The sequence below is a fragment of the Loxodonta africana genome, chromosome 19 (assembly GCF_030014295.1).
Source record: "Loxodonta africana isolate mLoxAfr1 chromosome 19, mLoxAfr1.hap2, whole genome shotgun sequence".
Taxonomy (NCBI): Eukaryota; Metazoa; Chordata; class Mammalia; order Proboscidea; family Elephantidae; genus Loxodonta; species Loxodonta africana.
In genome coordinates, this window is record NC_087360.1 from 62,470,222 (window position 1) to 62,490,119 (window position 19,898).

Sequence of the window (19,898 nt, forward strand, 5' to 3'; positions counted from 1 at the left end):
ACAGGTCACATCTGTCAAGCAGTGAAGGAAGGAGACTATCCCGAAGGGAATTTAAAGAATTTATTAATTAGTAAAATGAGAAGAAGGTAAAGGAGAAGGTGGCAATCCCCAGGGTTCCAGATAGTATGTGGAGTAGCTGCTTGTGTGAGTTGTGTTTTCTGCAGGGTTGTGGAATGGAGTGTGTACCCACTTACCTTCTTATTCCAGGAGTTGGTGCCTCCAGAAAAAAACCCAGGATGCTGAGTTTTCTCACCACCTTTTGTTTTCCAGATGGGAAACTTAGGGCCCAGAGAGGTTAAGTTATAGCAGAGGAGGAGACTTTTGTACCTTTTTGAGAATGAGTCGGAGGGAAGCTGCCAGATTAGTTTGAAGCGCGTGGATCACAGAGCTAAACAGGGCAGTGTGCCTCTGAGGTGGTGGGCGGGTTCGTCAGGGGACAGAGTGACCGAGTGGCTGTGGAAGCTGCTTATCTGGTACATTTGAAAGCAAGCTTAATCATCTAAGGATGATACCACCCTTTCCTGTTGGATACTAGAAACTCATCTTTAACTCTGGTACTTCCTGTGGTGCTTAGTTTCTCTTAACCTGCGGCCCCTCTGTGGGTAACGGGCCTGCACAGCACAGTGTACCTTTGGGATATAGTTAGATGGGGGCATGTGGTTTAGGGGTGTCCTTCACGAGCATCACTTCTACTCCAGGCCTGGGGCTGTGCCCCATCTCATGTCCTAGGCGGCATGGCTGTGATCTGCTTCTGGGGTTCTTTCTTTCAATCAAAAGAATTGAGAATAGATAACTCATGTTCCAAGAGTTACGCCTCGTTTGTCTCTTGTTTACCCGGTTTCTTCATGGCACAGGGATGTCCTTTGGAAAAAAAATGAGTTTGAGTCAGATAGAGCCAGGTTTTGATGAATCCCTTATGTGTTTCCTCCCACCCACCCTGTCCTCTAGCGGAAACCCTGGTGGCCTAGCAGCTAAGTGCTACAGCTGCTAACCAAAACGTCAGCAGTTCGAATCCACCAGGAGCTCCTTGGAAACTCTGTGGGGCAGTTCTACCCTGTTCCGTAGGTTTGCTATGAGTCAGAATTGACCTGATGGCAGCGGGTTTGGTTTGTTTTTTTGGTGTGTCTTCTAGCGCCTGAAAACCTGGGTGAAGAGAGTTAGTTGTGTTGGCTTCTGAGCTGCATGTCTTTGAACTAACTATTTCACCTCACTGAGTCTCAGTTTCTACATTGCTTAAATTAAAAAAAAAATCCAAACCCATTGCTGTCAAGTCCACCTCATAATTAGTCCTACGCCACGTAAGTCTGTCGTGGAGGATAAAGGAAATTTTATAGTTATAAATAGTCGTAGTACATGCTTGGCACATAGTCAGTATTCAGTAAACATGAGTTCCATTCTGTCCTTCCAGCCCTTTTCCTAAATTTAGAAAAACAAAAGAGAAATGTTTATTTCTCCTTTGATTTGAAAAAAAAAATTCGTACTCCTTGGGAGGGAGCTAGTGGTTGTGCCTGCACACGCCTGCTAGTGAGCACATGTGGACAGAGCCAGGAATCCATGGGGTTTGCTGCCACTCGCGAGGGGCCCAGCCTGGCTCGGGGAGGCAGGGCTAATGCAGCACATTAGGACATAGACCCTGGAAGTGGATTCTCTGAATAACTCAGATGGTTCCCTAGAGCATTAAGGACAAAAGCCACCCGGAAGACAGAGGTGGTCACCCCCGCGTAGCCCGAACAGTGCCCAGAATGTCTGGTCACTTGGTAAATGTTTAGAAGCAATGATCTGTTCTTTAAGACCCCAAGGAATTTAAACTTTTACCACTCCAGCCCTGAGAAGGGTGAAGAGCTGTAGAGTCTGTGCTTCTAACTGGGGCTGGCATGAGCCACCTTTGAGTCAGCCCTTGTAAGAGCCCTTGACTCTTCAGTAGGACCCTCTCGCCCTTCTGAACTCATTTCTGCCCCATATCAGCTGTCACCTTTCAGCATCAGGGAGGAGAACTAAATCCGCCTCAGGGTTCCACACTTTGAGGCTCTTTTAAGTAGTGAGGGTCCATCTGTTAGGGAGGCTGATAGAACTAGAGATCCTTGTGATTCATATCGTTTCATAGGTAAAAAGAACCCTGGGGATCGTTTGTTTCAACTTCCTCATGGCATAGGCCCAGAGAAGTTCAGCATCTTATTTGAGTCACACAGCTACTTGAGTCCAAACTGAGGCTAGAACCAACGCCTTCCATTTCCTGGTCCTTGGCTCTTTCCATAATTCTTTATCTCTTTTCCTCCTCACCAAAGAGATTAATTAACTTGTCCAAGACTGAGTGAAGTCCTAAGACTGGTGGAGGCACCAGCATACTTGTCCCCTGAGATCCCAGCATATTTTGTGAATCACTGCATTAGTGCATGTTCCAGGAAGTTGGTTCTCTGAATAACTCAGATGGTTCACACAGTGGCAGAGCTACTTAGGACTCTGATGAGGCCCTTCATTTTCCTTCTAACTTGTTTTCCTTATACCTTACCCTTTGGAGAACTTCGTGAGGATTTTCCCAGCAGGGCTTGTACATAGTCTACAATCAATAAATAGTTGTAGAATTGAATTAAAGCACCTCTTGGTCTAATCAGGAGTCCTTTGATGGCGCACACAGTTCATGCACTTGGCTGCTAATGAAAGGCTGGCAGTTTGAGTCCAAAATATCAACCATTGAAAACCCTATGGAGTCAGGTCTACTCTGACACACATGGGATCGCCGTGAGTTGGAACTGACTCTGTAGCAACTGGTTGGTTGGTTTTGTCTAATTAAGACCTGTAACCTTTAATTCAACATTTGGGTAGGATCCTAGCTGTTTTCTTTTGCCTAAAGGGGTACATTAGTATTTTAAGCATCTTTCTGGTCAGGTGGCAATGTGACCTGATTTGCCTTCCTTACTTCTTGCCTCCCCTCCCGCCCAGACCCTCCTAACTTTTTGGTGTTCTCTTTCCCCAGAGTCAGCTTGAGAAGGAGGATCGAGCTCCAGGTGGAGTCCCCATGGAGGTGTGGAGCCTTGTCACCAACCTCTAACTGCAGAACTGGGATGTGGAGCTGGAAGTGCCTCCTCTTCTGGGCTGTGCTGGTCACAGCCACACTGTGTACTGCCAGGCCGGCCCCAACCTTGCCTGAACAAGGTAAGGCATGGGCTGAGGGCCAGCCCAGACTCTAGACCTCAGAAACAGGGTGCGTTGAACAGAGGTGATATGGTCACTGGGAAAGCTCCATTTCAGGTGGAAACACTCTCAAGCCATCTAAGCTGGCTTGGATCTGGTTACAAACATAACCAAATTCATCAAGGTTGGGTTCATGAAGGCTGCTGACAGCCATTTGCCAGAGATGACAGGCTCGGGGTGGGTTTTATGCATTTCTCTTCCTGAGAAAAGAGCTCCTGGCTGGGACCCTAGAACTGGCTCCATAACCTAGGTGATGTATAAAATGGGATTGCGGAGTAGAATGGGAAGTGAGTGACCTATGAAAACGAATTTAGAACTTGGACCAGACTACAGGGGACGTTGTGGGATGTGGGGCTTGATAAGGGCCTCTGGGTTCTAGAAAATGGTTCTAAAGACACATGTAACAGTCAGCAGTTATGGCCAGGAGCCTGCTGTTTTGCCCTCCTTGACCATGTCTCATGGGTACTGTTTGGGGGTCTGCTAAGTGGTTTTCTTTGGATTTGTACTGTTTGTGGTATTTCCCAGAGACTGAGAACTGGGAGCACACTGGGGTATGGGAGCTGGTGTTGAAAATTCAGAGGGATTATTAGTAACAGGAAGGACTTGTCCTGCTGCTTATGGAACTTGCTTGAATTGAGAAAGCACCTCATGGCGATTACAGGTACTGCATACCTGGTGGCTTTCAAGGATCTTTGAGAATTGGTATTTGGGCATTTCTACTGCCAGATGCAGCGTGACTTGTGATTCCTTGGCTGGTCACTTAGAGAAGGTTGGCAGGCAGTGGGTAAAAGGCTCGGGTGTGCATGTGACATGGTGGCTGTGTATAAAGGGCCGTCCATCAGTCTTGGATGGCAGAACCTTAATTAAAAGATGAATGGTGAGTGAGAAAATGTGTCCACTTGTGTGGTGGTGGGGAAGAAAGGGTGTGTGAGACTTGCCAGAAGGTACAAAGAGTGAAGTAAGCAGATTAATGTTTTATTCAGTAACTGAATAAATAAGGCAACACCTGAGCTAGAACATGCTGGAGACTCAAAGCAAGGAGAGACTGTCTCTCCCCCACAGGGAGCTTACAATCAGGTAAGGGAGAGACAAGCACAGACGTAACTAAAAGTAGACTGGGTTTAAACTATATAGCAGAGTTATAACAAAATACAGGGTCAAGCAGGAACGTGGGTCTTGAAGGATGGGAAGGGATTTGGAAGAGGGAAATTAAGGGTATCTCAGGTGGAACATATTGAGTGAGGGCACTGAGGCACGATGTGTAAGGTGTGTGGAGAGCACTTGCCTGGTGAGGTGAGTAGTTCTGGGAAATGATGGTTGGAAAAGTTGGATTGAGTTAGCATATGAAAGTCCTTAAGGCCCTGCTAAGGAAACTGTACTTAAATGGGAAGATGCTGGGAAACATGAAAAAGTTTTACAGTTAGTGATGTGATTCATCTTTTCAGAAAATTAATCTGGCAGCTGAATTTGAGTGGGCGGGAGGAAGGAGTCAGAGGCACCTGTGTTTGAATCCGGCCCTGCCACTTAATAGCTGCTTTACTTGCTTTGACAGTTTACTTGAACACATTACACCTTAGTTCGCTCATGTGTAAAATGGGAACAATAGTAAAGGATTAAAGGAGATAACCCGGATAAAGCCCTTAGGAGTATAGTGTTAGTTGTATAGTTACTGCTACTACCACTGTTTCCAGAAAGATGAATTAGAAGGTTGTTTTGAATGTCCAGCTAGAGGAAGTGAGGATATGAAATAGGGTGGGGGCCACGAGGAAAGGGGAGAGAAAAAAATAATAGAGTTTTCTAGAAACTGAATCTAGAGGTTTAAGAAGGTTGCACGTCGACTCTGGGTGACTGTAGGGACAAAGACAAGATGGGGTGAGACTACAGCCACTGTGTAAATGGATAAGAGTTGAGAATATGAGTTTATGATGAGCCCTAAATTATTATTTTTTATCCAACAAAATCTTTTGCAGCCCAAGAACAGAGGGTAGAGAAAGTGAACAGTATAGATCTAGGGCAGGCACTCGTAAGCAGGAAGGGGAGGTAGCAGGCTGAGGAGCATATTCTAGGTGGTGGTAGTGGGTGGAGGAGGTCAGTTAAGTGGCTGGTTGTGGATCCAGAAAGGAAAAGGAAGCCAGAAGCAGTGACCCACGTGTGGAAGGTGGAGCCAGGGAGCTGAATTGAAGGTCATGATGAGGACAAAGTACAGGCTCCAAGCCTAGGAGGGAAGGACTAGGAGAGGTAGCTGTGTAGCAGTAAAGACTGAAGTTAGATTGCCTGGATTTTTTTAAATCAACTTAATTGAGGTATAATTTATCTACTATAAAATGTACCAGTTTTAAACGTACAGTTTGATGCGTTGGGACAAATGCACACACCCCACACATCACCCCAATCCAGATATAGAACATTTCTATCACCCCAAAAACTTCCCTCATGCCTCTTTTCAGGTAATGTTCCTCACTGCTGGCCCAAGGCAGCCACCAACCTATTTTATATCACTATAGATTAGTTTTGCCTGTTCTAGAATTTCATATAAATGGAATCGTCCAGCATGTTCTCTTTTGTGTCTCACTTCTTTTGCTCAACATAATGTTTTTGCAATTCACGCATGTGGTTGCCTGTGTCAGTCTGTTACTTCTCATTGCTGAGTAGCAGTCTCTTGTATGGATGTATCTAGATCTTTACGTCCATTCGCCTAACCACTTTGACTATTACGAATAAAACTGCACTGAACACGCACGTTCAAGTCTTCGTAGGCATGTTTTCCTTCAACTGCCTTAGTTTTGATTCTGGCTCCACTTTTTACCTACTGTTGGCTCCTTGGAAAGTTCCTTGGCCTCTCTATAAAACATAGAGATAATGAATACCTCTGCTCACTAGGTCACTGTGAATCTCAAATGAGATAATGTATGCAAAGCTCTTAGGACCCTGTCTGGTGTATAGTCAGTGAGCAATAAATGGCGGTTGTTTGGTACATTTTCCTGAGACAGCACATGGGGTCACTGTGAGTCTGAATCGACTCAGTGGTAGCCGGTACTGGTAAAATATAAGCTGTCTTACAAATGTTAAGTGTTACTGTATGAGCTTGGCCCTGCCAATTATTAAATCATACTGCTACTACTGTTCTCAAAAAAGAGTATAATTTATGTATAAAGGTTTTATCAACAAGTTTAAAGAAAACTACCAAAAACTCTGCTCACACTCAGAGAGATTTTCCCCTTTAAAAAAACTTCACTGTAGTGTGTCGGAAGCCCCTCCCCCAGTTTAATGCAATGCTAGCAGTTTGCAGACACTCCTGAGGGATTGGGGAGGGGCCTGGAGTTTCTTGCTCTCTTGGAAAGTTTATTTAATAAGGGTTCCAGGAAAACCAGCCTCCTTCTCTTTCTCCCTCTCCTTTCCCTTCTCTAGTTTGGGATCTTAACAGAATCTAAGCTTGTTTCTATGAGTTGGAATTGACTAGACTGCACTGGGTTTTGGTTTTTGGAAGCTTCTTTCAGATAAGGCTTGGAGGGGGAGGGGATTGTGTGGATACAAGTAAGTCGGGTCATGGGCCAAGGGGTAGAATGCCCTTAAAAAAGATAAGCACCAACTTGAAAGAAATGTTGATCTCAGGGAGGGTGTTTTCATATATTTTTTCTTTTAGAAGAAGCCTTGGGGGATGGCAAGTGTATGAATTCAAAACGGCCTGCAAGGCCACTTGTTAAAGTTAGAGGTGGGGTCCCGCCCCCTCTACAGCAGTATTGTACGTTAGACACTCCAGACCCCATGGTGGGGGGGGGATAGTATGTGAGACTGGCAGTCTCAAAATACTTAACTGCATGCTCAGAAACCGGCAACTAATAAACGATTTAATGGGCTGGGGTTTTACAGCTCCTCCCACCCACCCAGATTTGAAGGAGTGTGGTGGCCGGTTGAAGGGGGAGAGGTTACACTTAATGGAAAAGCCGCACGTTTCCATTTCTGGCTGCAAGCCCCCTGGATGCCGTGCACCACAAAGCAGGGCTTTGTGTTCTGCAGAAACCTGCGCCCGTGGGGAAGAGGCCACGAGTGGTGCCAGAGGCATTGCCGCGGCCTCAAGTTATAGGGTCTTGGCTGTCCCAGACAGCCAGCTCCCCCATGGGGGTCCTGCAGCTGCCTTCAGCCCAAACCCTGTTGCCCTTGAGTCAGTTCTGACTCATAGTGACCCTGTGGGACACAGTAGAACTGCCCCATAGGATTTCAAGGCTGTAATCTTCACAGAAGCAGACTGCCACATCTTTCCCCCACAGAGCGGCTGGTGAGTTTGAATTGCTGACCTTTTGGTTAGCTGAGTGCTTAACCATTATGCCACCAGGGCTCCTTTTCTTCAGTCCAGTGGGATAGGCATTTCAGTCTGGCTTCAGTGGAGCCTCAAATCGGTACCAGAAGGTGTCCCACTACCAGCACCTGACATGCCGTGAGCCTGCTGGCTACAGCCAATTGGCCTGGCCTGAGGACCAGTGTCCTGTGCAGGAGTGCACCTCTCCCCCCAACGTAATTCCTTCCTGTGAAGAACTGTTTGCTTCTCATTCACACTGGATGATGGTAAGAGGAGTGTCTTCACCCTCTGCCACAAGGTGAGTGGAATTACGTTGAGCAAAAGGTGATGTTGAATGACCCACTTGAGAACAGGGACAGAGGATTTAGGCCGGAAGAAGTCTGGAGGGTGCTTTGCTACCAGGTTTCCCCAGAGGACCCGCTCTGTCCCAGATCTCTCACCGGAGAGAGGGGTGGTTAGAGTGCCTTTGGGAGGGGTGTGTTTGCAAGTGTTCCAGGGCTGGGTGGGGGCAGGAGGGACCCACATCTCCGCATGTGAAGGAAGGGCCCACGTGTCCTGCTTGACCACACTGGGGCCGTGCAGCAAAGCCACTCCAGGGCTGCGTTCTTGGCTCTGGCTTCTGCATTGCTACACCATTAGCTTCACTGATTTTCCACTCTGGCTTTGCCAGCCAGCTCCCCGAAGTCATGGAGGAGGAATTTCTCAGGGAAGAACAAATGGCTGTCCAGAGTGCTTGCAGAGAGTGGGGGAAGGGAGGGTACCCAAATTATTAAAAAAAAAAAAAAAAAAAAACCTGGCCATGATTCTGTCACCTGGTTTCTGTGACTACCTGGAGGCCAGGAGACCCAGGCCAGGGTGGGCAGGAACTGGAGAGAGTGTCAGGGCTTCTTTTGGAGCCTGTGGCCCCAGCCTGGAGGTGGGTCAGCAGGGCTCAGCTGGGGTGCTTGCTCCTGGTCAGGCCAGAAGCAGTGAGTGATGGCTTGTGTCTGGGCTGGTGATGGATGGCTTTGGGAGAAGTGAGTGTGGGGAGTCATTATACGGGAGGCCGAAGCCTGGGGTCAGAGAGCCTGACCAGCAGCTGCGCCCTGTTTTTACATTGCCTCGTTCCTCTGGGGCCGCTGGGAGCTCAGCTCACCCTGTGGACACCACCTTTGCCTCTTTCTTCCTTCCCTGAAGCCTGGAAATGAGACAACTGTTTCCCTGCTGACCAGGGAAAGCCCAGCTGCTCTGGCTCTGCTGATCTCCTGGATTCAGCTGCCTTGGCCTTGCTATTCATTCTGGAGAGATGGCTCTCGTTCACAGTCTTACCACAAATGGTCTCTTCCCTCTGCCCGTCCCAGCCCCCACCCCGGGGCCTGAGTGGTTTAGGTGAGAGTTCACGGCCCTACCTGGCCTCTCAAGGACCTGGGGTAAGTCTCAAACTGGTTCAGCTTCTTAGGAGAAGCCTTCTGGAGTCTGGGCTGCTCCTGATCCTGGAACTTGCTCTGATTTCCAGCTAGTAACAGCCAAGTAGGGGGACAGTTGCCTAAACTCCTGTGGTAGGCTTGTTGCCTCTTAGTGATTCCAATACAGCACCAAGATGTTGAGCTTCCACCCTCAGAGTTCCCCTCTCCTGGTTCTTGACCCACCTTTCTGTTGCCAAACAAGGTGCCTGGTTATTTCATTTAAAGGCTTGTGCCCCACTAACTGGGGAATGCTGGGGTGAGGGGTCTGTCCAGTTCCAGGCACTGAGAAGGATCAGCTCTGGCAGAGCTTGAAACTCAGTGCTGTCTCCTTACTCCACATGTTGTGGCTCAGCCAAACCTCCTGGGATGGGTTGTGTAAAGCGAGGTGAACGTCGGGGCAGTGAGCCCTGCCGATGACTGCGTCTGTGTTTCCCAGGCCCTGGATGTGTAGGCGCATTGAGGCTAAAGTGGGTGAGAGGGTCAATGAGTTTGGCAAGGAATGGACTTAGTGGTTATAAGCTTGGTCAGGGAAAGAGGTGGAAAAGCATCGACACTGAAGTTTCAAATAGATACACAACAAACAAAAGTGGAATTCAGAGCTTAGCCCTTCCTCGGTTTTCTCCAGGCTCAAAAGCTGGCCTCTGGCTAATGTTCCCTTCACTATTCATTCATTCATCTGGTCACACCAGACTTTTTTCCTTTCATGTAGGACCACTGTTTATCCTGGTTCTTAACCCAAAATGTCCGCCTCTATCCTTTTCACTTTTGGTAATTCCTACCCATTCTTTGAGGCTTAGCTTACGAGCCACCTCCCACTTGAAGCTTTCCTCTGTCTCCAAATTAATCACTTTTTCTTTTTAACTTTCTAATCTAGCCCTTACTTTGCCTAACTTTATATGAGGTTTTTACATGTGTTTTATATATACCAGCTTCTTTCACCGGAAACCCTGGTAGCGTAGTGGTTGAGAGATACGGCTGCTAACCAAAAGTTCAGATCCACCGGGCGCTCTTTGGAAACCGTATGGGGCAGTTCTACTCTTATAGAGTCGCTATGAGTCAGAATTGACTTGACGGCAATGAGTTTTTTGGTTCTTCTACCAGAACAATGCGATCAGAAAAAACATTTTATTGTTCCTTTAAAACATTATTATTTTGATATAGAATCTGGGTTCATCTTAGAAAATTTAGAAAATATAGACCCATAAGCAGAGGAAGAAAAAATTCTTATATTCCCATTAAGAGTTTCAAAGAGACTAACTTTTATTATTATCTTTATTCAAAGATAATCACTATTAACTGAATCTATTCTTCTAGAGTTTTTCTTGCATTTATATAAATTCAACTTTTAAAAAAATGGAGTTTATACTGTATATACTGATAACCTTCTGCTGTGTATACTGTAACTTAAGTGTGTTGATTGCCAGGCAGAGAAATCTTTTTCATATTGCCTAATAGTATTCCATTGTATGGGTGAGCATTCTCTATTTACCCAGTTTTTTTTTTTTCTACTTTGAGGCATTTAGGTTATTTTCAGTAGTTTTCACTGCAGCAAACATACTTGTACAAATAAAATTTACTCATTTACCTAAGAGTATTGGCATTTTAAAAGCTTTGATTCATGGTACCAGATTACCTGCCAGAACAATTATACCAATAAAAGTTTTTAAAAATAATAATAAATTCGGAACCAACCAAGGTGCCCATCAGTGGATGAATGGATAAATAAACTATGGTACATTCAAACAATAGAATACTATGCATCGATAAAGAACAATGATGTATCCGTGAAACATTTCATAACATGGACTTATCTGGAAGGGATTATGCTGAGTGAAATTAGTCAGTTGCAAAAGGACAAATATTGTCTACAAAGACCACTGCTATAAGAACTCTAGAAATAGTTTAAACAGAGAAGAAAATATGGTTATGAAAAGGGGGAAGGAGGGAGGGAGAAGGGTGTTTACTAATTACATAGTAGATAAGAATTATTTTAGGTGAAGGGAAGGACAACACAATACAGGCAAGGTCAGCACAACTGGAAAACTAAAAGCAAAGAAGTTTCCTGAATAAACTGAACGCTTCAAAGGCCAGCGTAAGTAGGGGTGGGGCTTTGGGGACCATGGTTTCAGGGGACATCTAAGTCAATTGGCATAATAAAATCTCTTAAGAAAACTTTCTGCATCCTACTTTGGAAAGTGGCTTCTGGGGTCTTAAATGCTAGCAAGCGGCCATCTAAGATGCATCAATGGGTCTCAACCCACCTGGAGCAAAGGAGAATGAAGAACACCAAAGACACAAGGTAATTATGAGCCCAAGAGACAGAAAGGACCACATAAACCAGAGACTACCTCATCCTGAGACCAGAAGAACTAGATGGTACCTGGCTACAACCGATGACCGACCTGACAGGGAACACAACAGAGAACCCCTGAGGGAGCAGGAGAGCAGTGGGATGCAGACCCCAGATTCTCGTAAAAAGACCAGACTTAATGGTCTGACTGAGACTAGAAGGACCCTGGAGGTCATGGTCCCCAAATCTTCTGTTAGCCCAAAGCCAACTCTTCAGACAGGGATTGGACTGGACTATGGGATAGAAAATGATACTGGTGAAGAGTGAGCTTCTTGGATCAAGTAGATACATGAGACTATGTTGGCATCTCCTGTCTGGAGGGGAGATGAGAGGGCAGAGGGGGTCAGAAGCTGGCTGAATAGACCTGAAAATAGAGTGGAGGGAAGGAGTGTGCTGTCTCATTAGGGGGAGAGCAACTAGGAGTGTATAGCAAGGTGTATATACATTTTTGTATGAGAGACTGACTTGATTTGTGAACTTTCACTTAAAGCACAATAAATTTTTTTTAAAAATCACCACATCTGCACGCTTTACATTCTTAATACCTTTAGAACAACCCCATGACCATAGGTTTTATTTCCATATTCATGAGGAAACCGAGGTTCCAGGAGTTAAATAACTTATCGAAGGCTGTATAGTCAGTTAGGGGTGGAGCTAGGATTCAAGCTCAAAAACGAAACAAACCTCTTGCCCTACAGTTGATTCTTACTCATAGGAACCCTATAAAAACCCATTGCCATCAAGTCAATTCTGACTCATAGTGACCCTACAGGACAGAGTAGAACTGCCCCACGGTTTCTAAGGAGCACCTGGTGAATTTGAACTGCCGACCTTTTGGTTAGCAGCCATAGCACTTAACCACTACACCACCAGGGTTATATATAAGACAGAGTAAAACTGCCCCATGGGGTTTCCAAGGAGTGGCTGGTGGATTTGAACTGCCGACCCTTTGGTTAGCAGCCGAGTTTTAACCACCACGCCACCAGGGCTTAACTTCAGTACTTTTATCCACTGTGTGGCACTACCTCTTCATATCAAAGTGAGTTTCCCCACAGTTCAGACAGGCCAACATTGGAATTTAAACATTGTTGGGCCAGTCTCCTTTATCTCATAGGAATCTGGCTGCACCTCCCTTTCTGGGATGGTATGTACGTTTGTGTGATTTGAGGTACAGGAAGGTACAGATGCTTGCTTTATGTCATTTCTTGTGTGACATTCTGCTCTTTACTATCAGATTATGCATTGGCCACAGGTCTGGGAGCTGCCTAGAATCATCAGTAGAAGAAAAACTTCACTGAAATTGCCTTTTCTGCTCTAACCGGAGAACTCCTACTTGGAGAAGATCTAGGATCAAAAGTCTCCAAAGTGTAAGACACCACGCCTGAGTTTACTTTGTAGGTCACATCTATTCTACAATGTACTGGTATGGCCTGCAGATGGAAGCCACCGAAATGGCTTCTAAAATGGTTGTGGTCCAGCAATGTCTGATGAATGGGAAATAAACATATCAGAAAGGCTGAGAGAGGCCAAAGTCATTTATCATTTTTTTGAGGCTACTGGTATATTACCAAAAAGTAGGGAAAAAAGGGGAAGGTTCTGAAATTTTGGTCTTCTTAGTGTTTTACATCTGACGAATTAATGCTCTTAACAAAAAGTATATGTAACAGTATAATTAGGCTAGTCATAGAATAATTACAGGATTTTAAATATATTTATTAATTTCTCACATACCATCTGTAGTATGCCCCAGGAACAGAACACAGATTGAAAGTTGTTTGGTAAATGTTTTCTTTCAGTTCTCTCAGTGACTATCTGTTAATCGTTTCGGAGAAAACATCAAAATTCTTAGAGGCCCCTCTTGAATGTGAGGCCCAGGACAAATACCATTCCTGCTTCCACCCTTACCACAGGGTAGGCCCAGGCCTGGTCAATGTTACTGTCACTGGAGATACACAAATATCTTACATGACTCATTTAAGAAGAGTCATCTGAAGATTGCATCAAAGAAGGACATTAAACCCTGATTATAAGAACATCTGAAGCCACAGGGGATGGTCTGTTCCCCAAAGCCGGGGGACAAACTGACCATCGGATGTGGGCCTCCACTGGTACATATGTGCCATGAAGGCAGGGGCTTTGTTTTGTCTTTTATTCATGCCAACGCCTAGAATAGTGTCTGGTATATAGTAGGTGCTCAATTAATGCTTTTTAACTAAATGAATGCGCACATGCACAGATAAGCAACAATCCATTTTCTTTTTGAAAAGAGACACCTAAATTTCTAGTTTTAAAAAAGGAGACTAGGAATACAACCCTTTTCAGTAGTAATTCCACCGTGTCATCAGGTAAGAAGGTAGGTGAGAATGGTTATTGCTACCACACATTAGCTAATGCTGCAAACATACTTTTACAAGTAAAATTTACTCCTTGATCTAAGAGTATTTACATTTTAAAAGTTTTCATGGAACCAAATTACCAGCCAGAACAATTGTACCAATAAAAATTCCCCCCGCATAAATGTTTTTAAAAATAGTAATAAGTACACACTTTACATTCTTAATATCTTTAGGACAATCCCATGACCATAGGTTTTATTTCCATATTAATGAGGAAACAGAGGTTAAGTAATTTATCTAAGGTCATAGTGAGGGGTGGAGCTAGGATTCAAGCTCAAACACAAAACAAAACAAACCTGTTGCCATAGAGTCCATTCAGATTTAGCAGCATGAACATCACCCTGATGCTGCCCATTCAGGGACTTTGTGAAGAAGGGCTGAGCATCAGGATTGGAGGAAGACTCATTAACAACCGGCCATATGCAGATGACACAGCCTTGCTTGCTGAAAGTGAAGGACTTGAAACACTTACTGATGAAGATCAAAGACTTCATTATAGGTTACACCTCACAACCGGCCATATGCAGATGACATAACCTTGCTTGCTGAAAGCGAAGAGGACTTGAAACACTTCCTGATGAAGATCAAAGACTTCATTATAGGTTACACCTCAACATAAAGCAAGCAAAAATCCTCACAACTGGACCAATAAGCAACAGTATGATAAATGGAGGAAATATTGAAGTTGTCAAGGATTTCATTTTACTTGGATCCACAACCAGCACCCATGGAAATGGCAGTCAAGAAATCAAATGACATATTTCCTTGGGCAAATCTGCTACAAAAGACCTCTTTAAAGTGTTATAAATAAAGCAAAGATGTCACTTCGAGGACTAAGGTACACCTGCCCCAGCCATGGTATATTCAATTGCCTCATATGCATGTGAAAGCTGGACAATGAATAAGGAAAACTGAAGAACTGATGCCTTTGGATTATAATGTTGGCAAAGAATATTGAATATCGCATGAACTGTCAAGAACAAACAAATCTGTCGTGGAAGAAGTATAGCCAGAGTGCTCCTTGGAAGCAAGGATGGCGAGACTTTGTCTCATATACATTGGACATGTTATCAGGAGGGATCAGTCCCTGGAGAAGGACAGCATGCTTGGTAAAGTAGATGGTCAGTGAAAAAGAGGAAGACCAAGACCCTCGAGGAGATGGATTGACACTGGCTGCAACAGTGGGCTCAGACATAGCAATGATTGTGAGGATGGCGCAGGACTGGGCAGGGTTTTATTCTGTTGTACATAGGATTGCTATGAGTTGGAACGAACTCAACAGCACCTAAACATCAACAGCATTACCTCATGGGCTTGTTAAAATGCTAACTGCTGGGCTCCAGTCCCAGAGCTTTTGATGCTGAGGTAGGGCCCAGGCATTATAGTTTTAACAAGTTCCCAAAGGATGCTGTTGCTGCCCATCCAAGGACCACACTTTGAGAACCTCTGATACAGATTCTCACCCCACGAAGATAGGTATTATTACCATATTCCCATTTAACAGTTAGGAAATGGCTCAGAGGGGTTAAAAACAAAACAAAAAAAAACCTTGCCAAGGTTAAACAGCTAATGAACAAGGGAGCTAGTGTCCAGAATCCTGTCTATGGTAACCAATACTACAACTCTAACCCATATACTAGGAGTGGGGAGAAAGAGGAATATCAAAGAGACTAGAAACAGTGGTGCTTGGGTGGTGCAAACAGTTAATGTGCTTGGCTGCTAGCCTGAAGGTTGGCGGTTCAAGTCTACCCAAGGCCTTGGAAGAAAGGCCTTGTGATTTGCTTCTGAAAGATCAACCCTTGAAAACTATGGAGCACAGTTCTACTCTGAGGTACGGCAGTAGGAAGCGACTTGATGGCAACTGGTTGGAGGGAGGGAGAGGAAGACAAAATAAGCCGGGAGATGGGAGCGAGCTGAGTCAGTTTGCCTTGGAGGTATGGGGGAGGAAAAGGAGAAAGACAGAGAGTGGGAACACGGTCTAAAAGCTTTCCTTGGAAGGAAGGAGACACTTCCTGGAACGCCCTGCTTGCTGTACTGTAGCTTCAGGCTTTAAGTCAATTATCACTACCTTTGGAATGCTGATTAGCTCTCCAGCTCTGTGGAAGGGGCCTTCTGCTTTCAGAAATCTCTGGTCCTTTATTGCCAAACTTCAGAGTTTACTTTTGGAATTAAGGTTTATTTTCCTTAGGTTTTAGGAATTACCTTTTGAACCTTAGAAGAGAGTTGGGTCCCCGTATTAACTAGTGAGTGAACTTCTCTCTTTGCCATTCAGAAGTTTTATCCTTATTTGCCTGAAGGGTATACATTTGCAAGCAGCGTTTGTTTTATAATTTTAGTCTGTCTCATGTTGTTATTGTCGATTCCAACCCATGGCCACCCCATGTGTGCGGAGTAGAAGTACTCCTTAGAGTTTCCAAGGCTTTCAAGGGCTGTGACCTTTTAGAAGCAGATCGCCAGGCCTTTCTTACACAGTACCTCTGGGTGGGTTTAAACTGCTAAACTTTCAGCTAGTAGTTGAGTGCTAGCTGTTCTCTACTACCCTCAAACTCCCAATCCACTTTTTTTTTTTTTTTTAATTGTGGTGAAAATATCCACTTTTAAAATTTATTTGCCTGGCTAAATCTCATGGGATAATATATCATGAGCATCAAAAAAGGACAGTAAAATAAGTCCTTTAAAAATACATGGGTTCACAGCTTTCTGCCAGCCACACCCTTTTGGCTGTTCCTTCTTTGCCATTCTGAAGCTTCTTATGGCCAGGGAGAAGGAATGAAGGAGGGAAGCATTTGTTGAAGGTGCTGGTGGTCGTGCCTCTGAAGCCAAAACAAAATGCCCTCTTTTAAGGAAAGGTAAATTGAGGGCTCTTCTTTTCCCCCACAATAGAGGGAGCTCTGTGCTGCCAGGCAGTGTCAGTGAGTGGTGCCCCTTGATCTAGTGGCCCAGTCGATACATGGAATGTAAATGGTTAGAAATGGAAGGGACTTAGATTCTGTCAAGTCGGACAGCTTTCCCACTTCACATTTGATGAAGCTGAGGCCTGAGAGGGGAGGTGACTTGTCCGGGATCACACAGTTAGTGGAAGGCAAATGAAACCAGACCCGAGCCTCCTGATTTCCACTCAGAATCTCTTTTACCTGCACCTAGCCAGTTATAGCCACCTGTGGCTCAAGCAAGAGTTTGGGGCAGGACCTCAAACTAGACTGCTTTCCCTTAGGACATTTGGAATGTTGACATTGCTGAGAGTTGTTCTTAGCTGTGATAGAGTGTGCGCTTTCCCCTTCAGCCCCCAACTCATGCAGCCCCAGGCTTAACAGAATGAAACACTGCCTGGTCCTGCACCATCCCAGTTGTGAACTGGCCCAAACCATTGTGATCCCTAGGGTTTTCACTGGCTGATTTTCAGAAGTAGATCGCCAGTCCCTTCTTCCCAGTCTGTCTTGGACTGGAAGCTCTGCTGAAACCTGTTCAGCATCAGAGCAACACGCAAGCCTCCACTGACAGGTGGTGGTTACACGCCTAAGGTGCATCGGTCAGGAATGGAGCCTGGGTCTCCTGGATGGAAGGTGAGAATTCTGGAGGACAGTTACTCCCCAGGTGGTCTGAGCAAAGTCTTAGATAGATATGTCCATTAGCTTCCTCCAAGCAGCTCGTCCAGCTTCCTCCACCTACTCTTTACCTGAGAGCTGAGAAGTATACCATCTCAGGTAGAAAAATCTCTAACTTTAAAAAAAACACATGGGACTAAATGCTCAACTTGCATAGTGTGTGTGAAAGTGAGAGAGTGAATGAATAAGTGGTAGTCAGATGGATGGATTATAAACCAACAACTTTCTGGATCCTTGCTATCCTGTAAATCTATGGAATAGACCAGTGGTCAGAATTTTAGATTTGATGCGTCAGTAAAATTTCCAGAACATTTTTTGGAACCTACATAGGATTTATATAACTTATTTTGGGCCAAGTAAGAATATTAAAACAAATAAAAAACATTACCCAGTACCATTACCGTTTCATTTTAAACGGATGTTTTATCGCTTTTATTCTCGTAAAGTAAAAACAAGGGACATTTCTTGAATGTAACTTTATGAAGACCCTATTCTTTTCCCCACTCTGCAATGGGTGGGCCAGCCTTCCTTTCACAGGGGTGCTGTGACCAAGCCCCCCCAATTTCAGCGATGAGAGCAGAACAGGAAGGGGACAAGGCTTAGAGACCCAGTGAATTGTACTCTTAAGTATCCACTGCGGTTTTGAGGGCCAAAAAGCAAAATCTGAAAACAGCTGAGGCCTCTACTAATTCATCAGCAAGTTTAGGGGCGGCGACTTTTTTCCTCTTGGTTGCCGGTGTTTCCTTCCCCAAACAAGCTGAGAGGCCGAAGGAGGGGCGCGAGTGGGGGGAAGGGCAACGCATTCTTTTCTTTAAGGAACCTGACCGGACTTTAAGGTCAGAGCACAGCGGAGAGTGGGAGCCCGGGGTTACCTCTGCGCTGTCGATTCATCTCCCTCTCCTCCCTCCCCCACTCTTAATGATCTTTCCATTACAGAACCCAGACCAGGAAGTGCATGACAGGTCGCAGCTGCAGACACATGGCTGGGAGGCCTGCGCTGCGGGCTTGTGGTGGGAGGGTCTGAGCCCCTTCTAGCCGGGACCCTTGCGCGCCCGCGCGTGCACACACACACCAACTAGTTGGCCCAACTCTTCCCTTACAGCTTAGTGGAAGATGTTGTTACTTACAGTATGCGTTGGGACTTTTGGCGACCAGTTCTACTCTTGCTTTGAGTTTAGGACGTGATTTTTAATAAAGGCAGAAGCCCGCCCCCGTCCTCCCCAATGAGTGTCTGCATCCTCCGAGTTTACGGCCCATATAAGTGGTCCTTACTGAGTTTGGATTCCTTCTGAGGGCTTGCCGTCGGAGAAGAGGCTCCTCCTGCTCCTTTGCCCAAAAGAGGACCCACTTACTATGGCCTGAGCCCTGGTGGCGCAGTGGTTAAGCGCTCAACTGCTAACCGAAAGGTCGGTGGTTCAAACCCACCAGCCACTCCATGGGAGAAAATGCTGTAGTCTGCTTCCTTAAAGATTACGGCCTTGGAAACATTATGGGACAGTTCTTCTTTGCCCTACAGGTTTGCTGTGAGTCAGAATGACTGGATGGCAGTGGATTGGGTTGGTTTAGTACTATGGCCCTGGATAGTGCAGATGGTTAACACGCTGGGCAGCTAACCGAAAAACTGGCCATTCCAGTCCACCCAGAGTGGACTCCATATTCCACTCCAGGACTCGACAGCAATTGGTTTGGTTTTTGGTAATATGGCCTGAGAAGCTGCCCTGGTATCCAGGAAAATTTCTGGCACAGTCTTAATGCTTCAGAAATACTGTCAGTTTTACTCTCCATTATCCTGTCAAACTGCTAGGTTCAAAGCGTTTTTAGGGGGAGGTCTAGATGCAAGATGATGGGCTTTGCAAACATACAAACCTGGGTAGAAATCTTTACCAACCTGAGCCTCATTCATTTTTCACTGGAAATGGCTCCTTCCACACATAAGTTGCTCAGGAAATGTTAATTTACCCTAAACTGTGTCCTAGGGGGCAGTTGTCAGGAGTTTCTGTCTCCACGGCCAGCCAGCTGTGTTGTTGGCTTTATTCCCTGAATCTAAGGCCGGATTCTTCCTGGAGCCTGAAGTGAAATGGTGACAGCAACTTCTAGGAACTGTGAGCTTAGACCACTCTCCCCAGTAGCTGGAGGGCATCTACCTTTGCTCGTTTTGAATGAGTGGACTCTCAGCTTCCTGTGTGTTTTTAGTGACTTTCCTCTTCCCAGAGCAATTCTTCCTAGTGAGGTAGGAGGGAGGGAACAAAGTACGTTAAGAAGAGTTTGGAGATGTGGATGTAGTCAGAGTTTTGTTTTCTGTTCTGTTCCCCCGTATGCCAGTAAACAGTTGGGGTGAAGGGGAGTTTCTTTTAAAACAATCTTGGGCAAATTCCTTTGTTAATCACTTAATTACTGTCCTCTTTCCCAGCCTGTGCCTGCTCCACTGTCCCAGTTGTGAGAGTTGGGGGCGGGGGACACTGGTGCTGATTTAAGGGGGAAAGGGAAGAATCCCTAGGGACAAGGTATAGGTACGGAGGAGGCATCAATTGGAACCTGAGCCCAGAGGCTTGAACCCCAGACTCGATTTTGACCCTTTGTTACCCCTCACCCTCTCTCCACTGGCCGTTTTAA

General features: G+C 45.4%; 1 protein-coding gene across 4 annotated transcripts in view; it reads left to right on the forward strand.

Annotated features, from left to right (window-relative positions):
• The window catches only part of FGFR1 (fibroblast growth factor receptor 1), a 57,624-nt gene that overhangs the window by 8,059 nt on the left and 29,667 nt on the right, over window positions 1-19,898 (forward strand). For all 4 annotated transcript variants that reach the window (XM_003412524.4, XM_023551105.2, XM_010592444.3 and 1 more), the window contains exon 2: window positions 2,975-3,153. In XM_003412524.4, coding sequence (XP_003412572.1) covers window positions 3,063-3,153 — 91 coding nt within the window. In that variant the 5' untranslated portion in view covers window positions 2,975-3,062. The remainder of the gene's footprint in view (window positions 1-2,974; window positions 3,154-19,898) is intronic.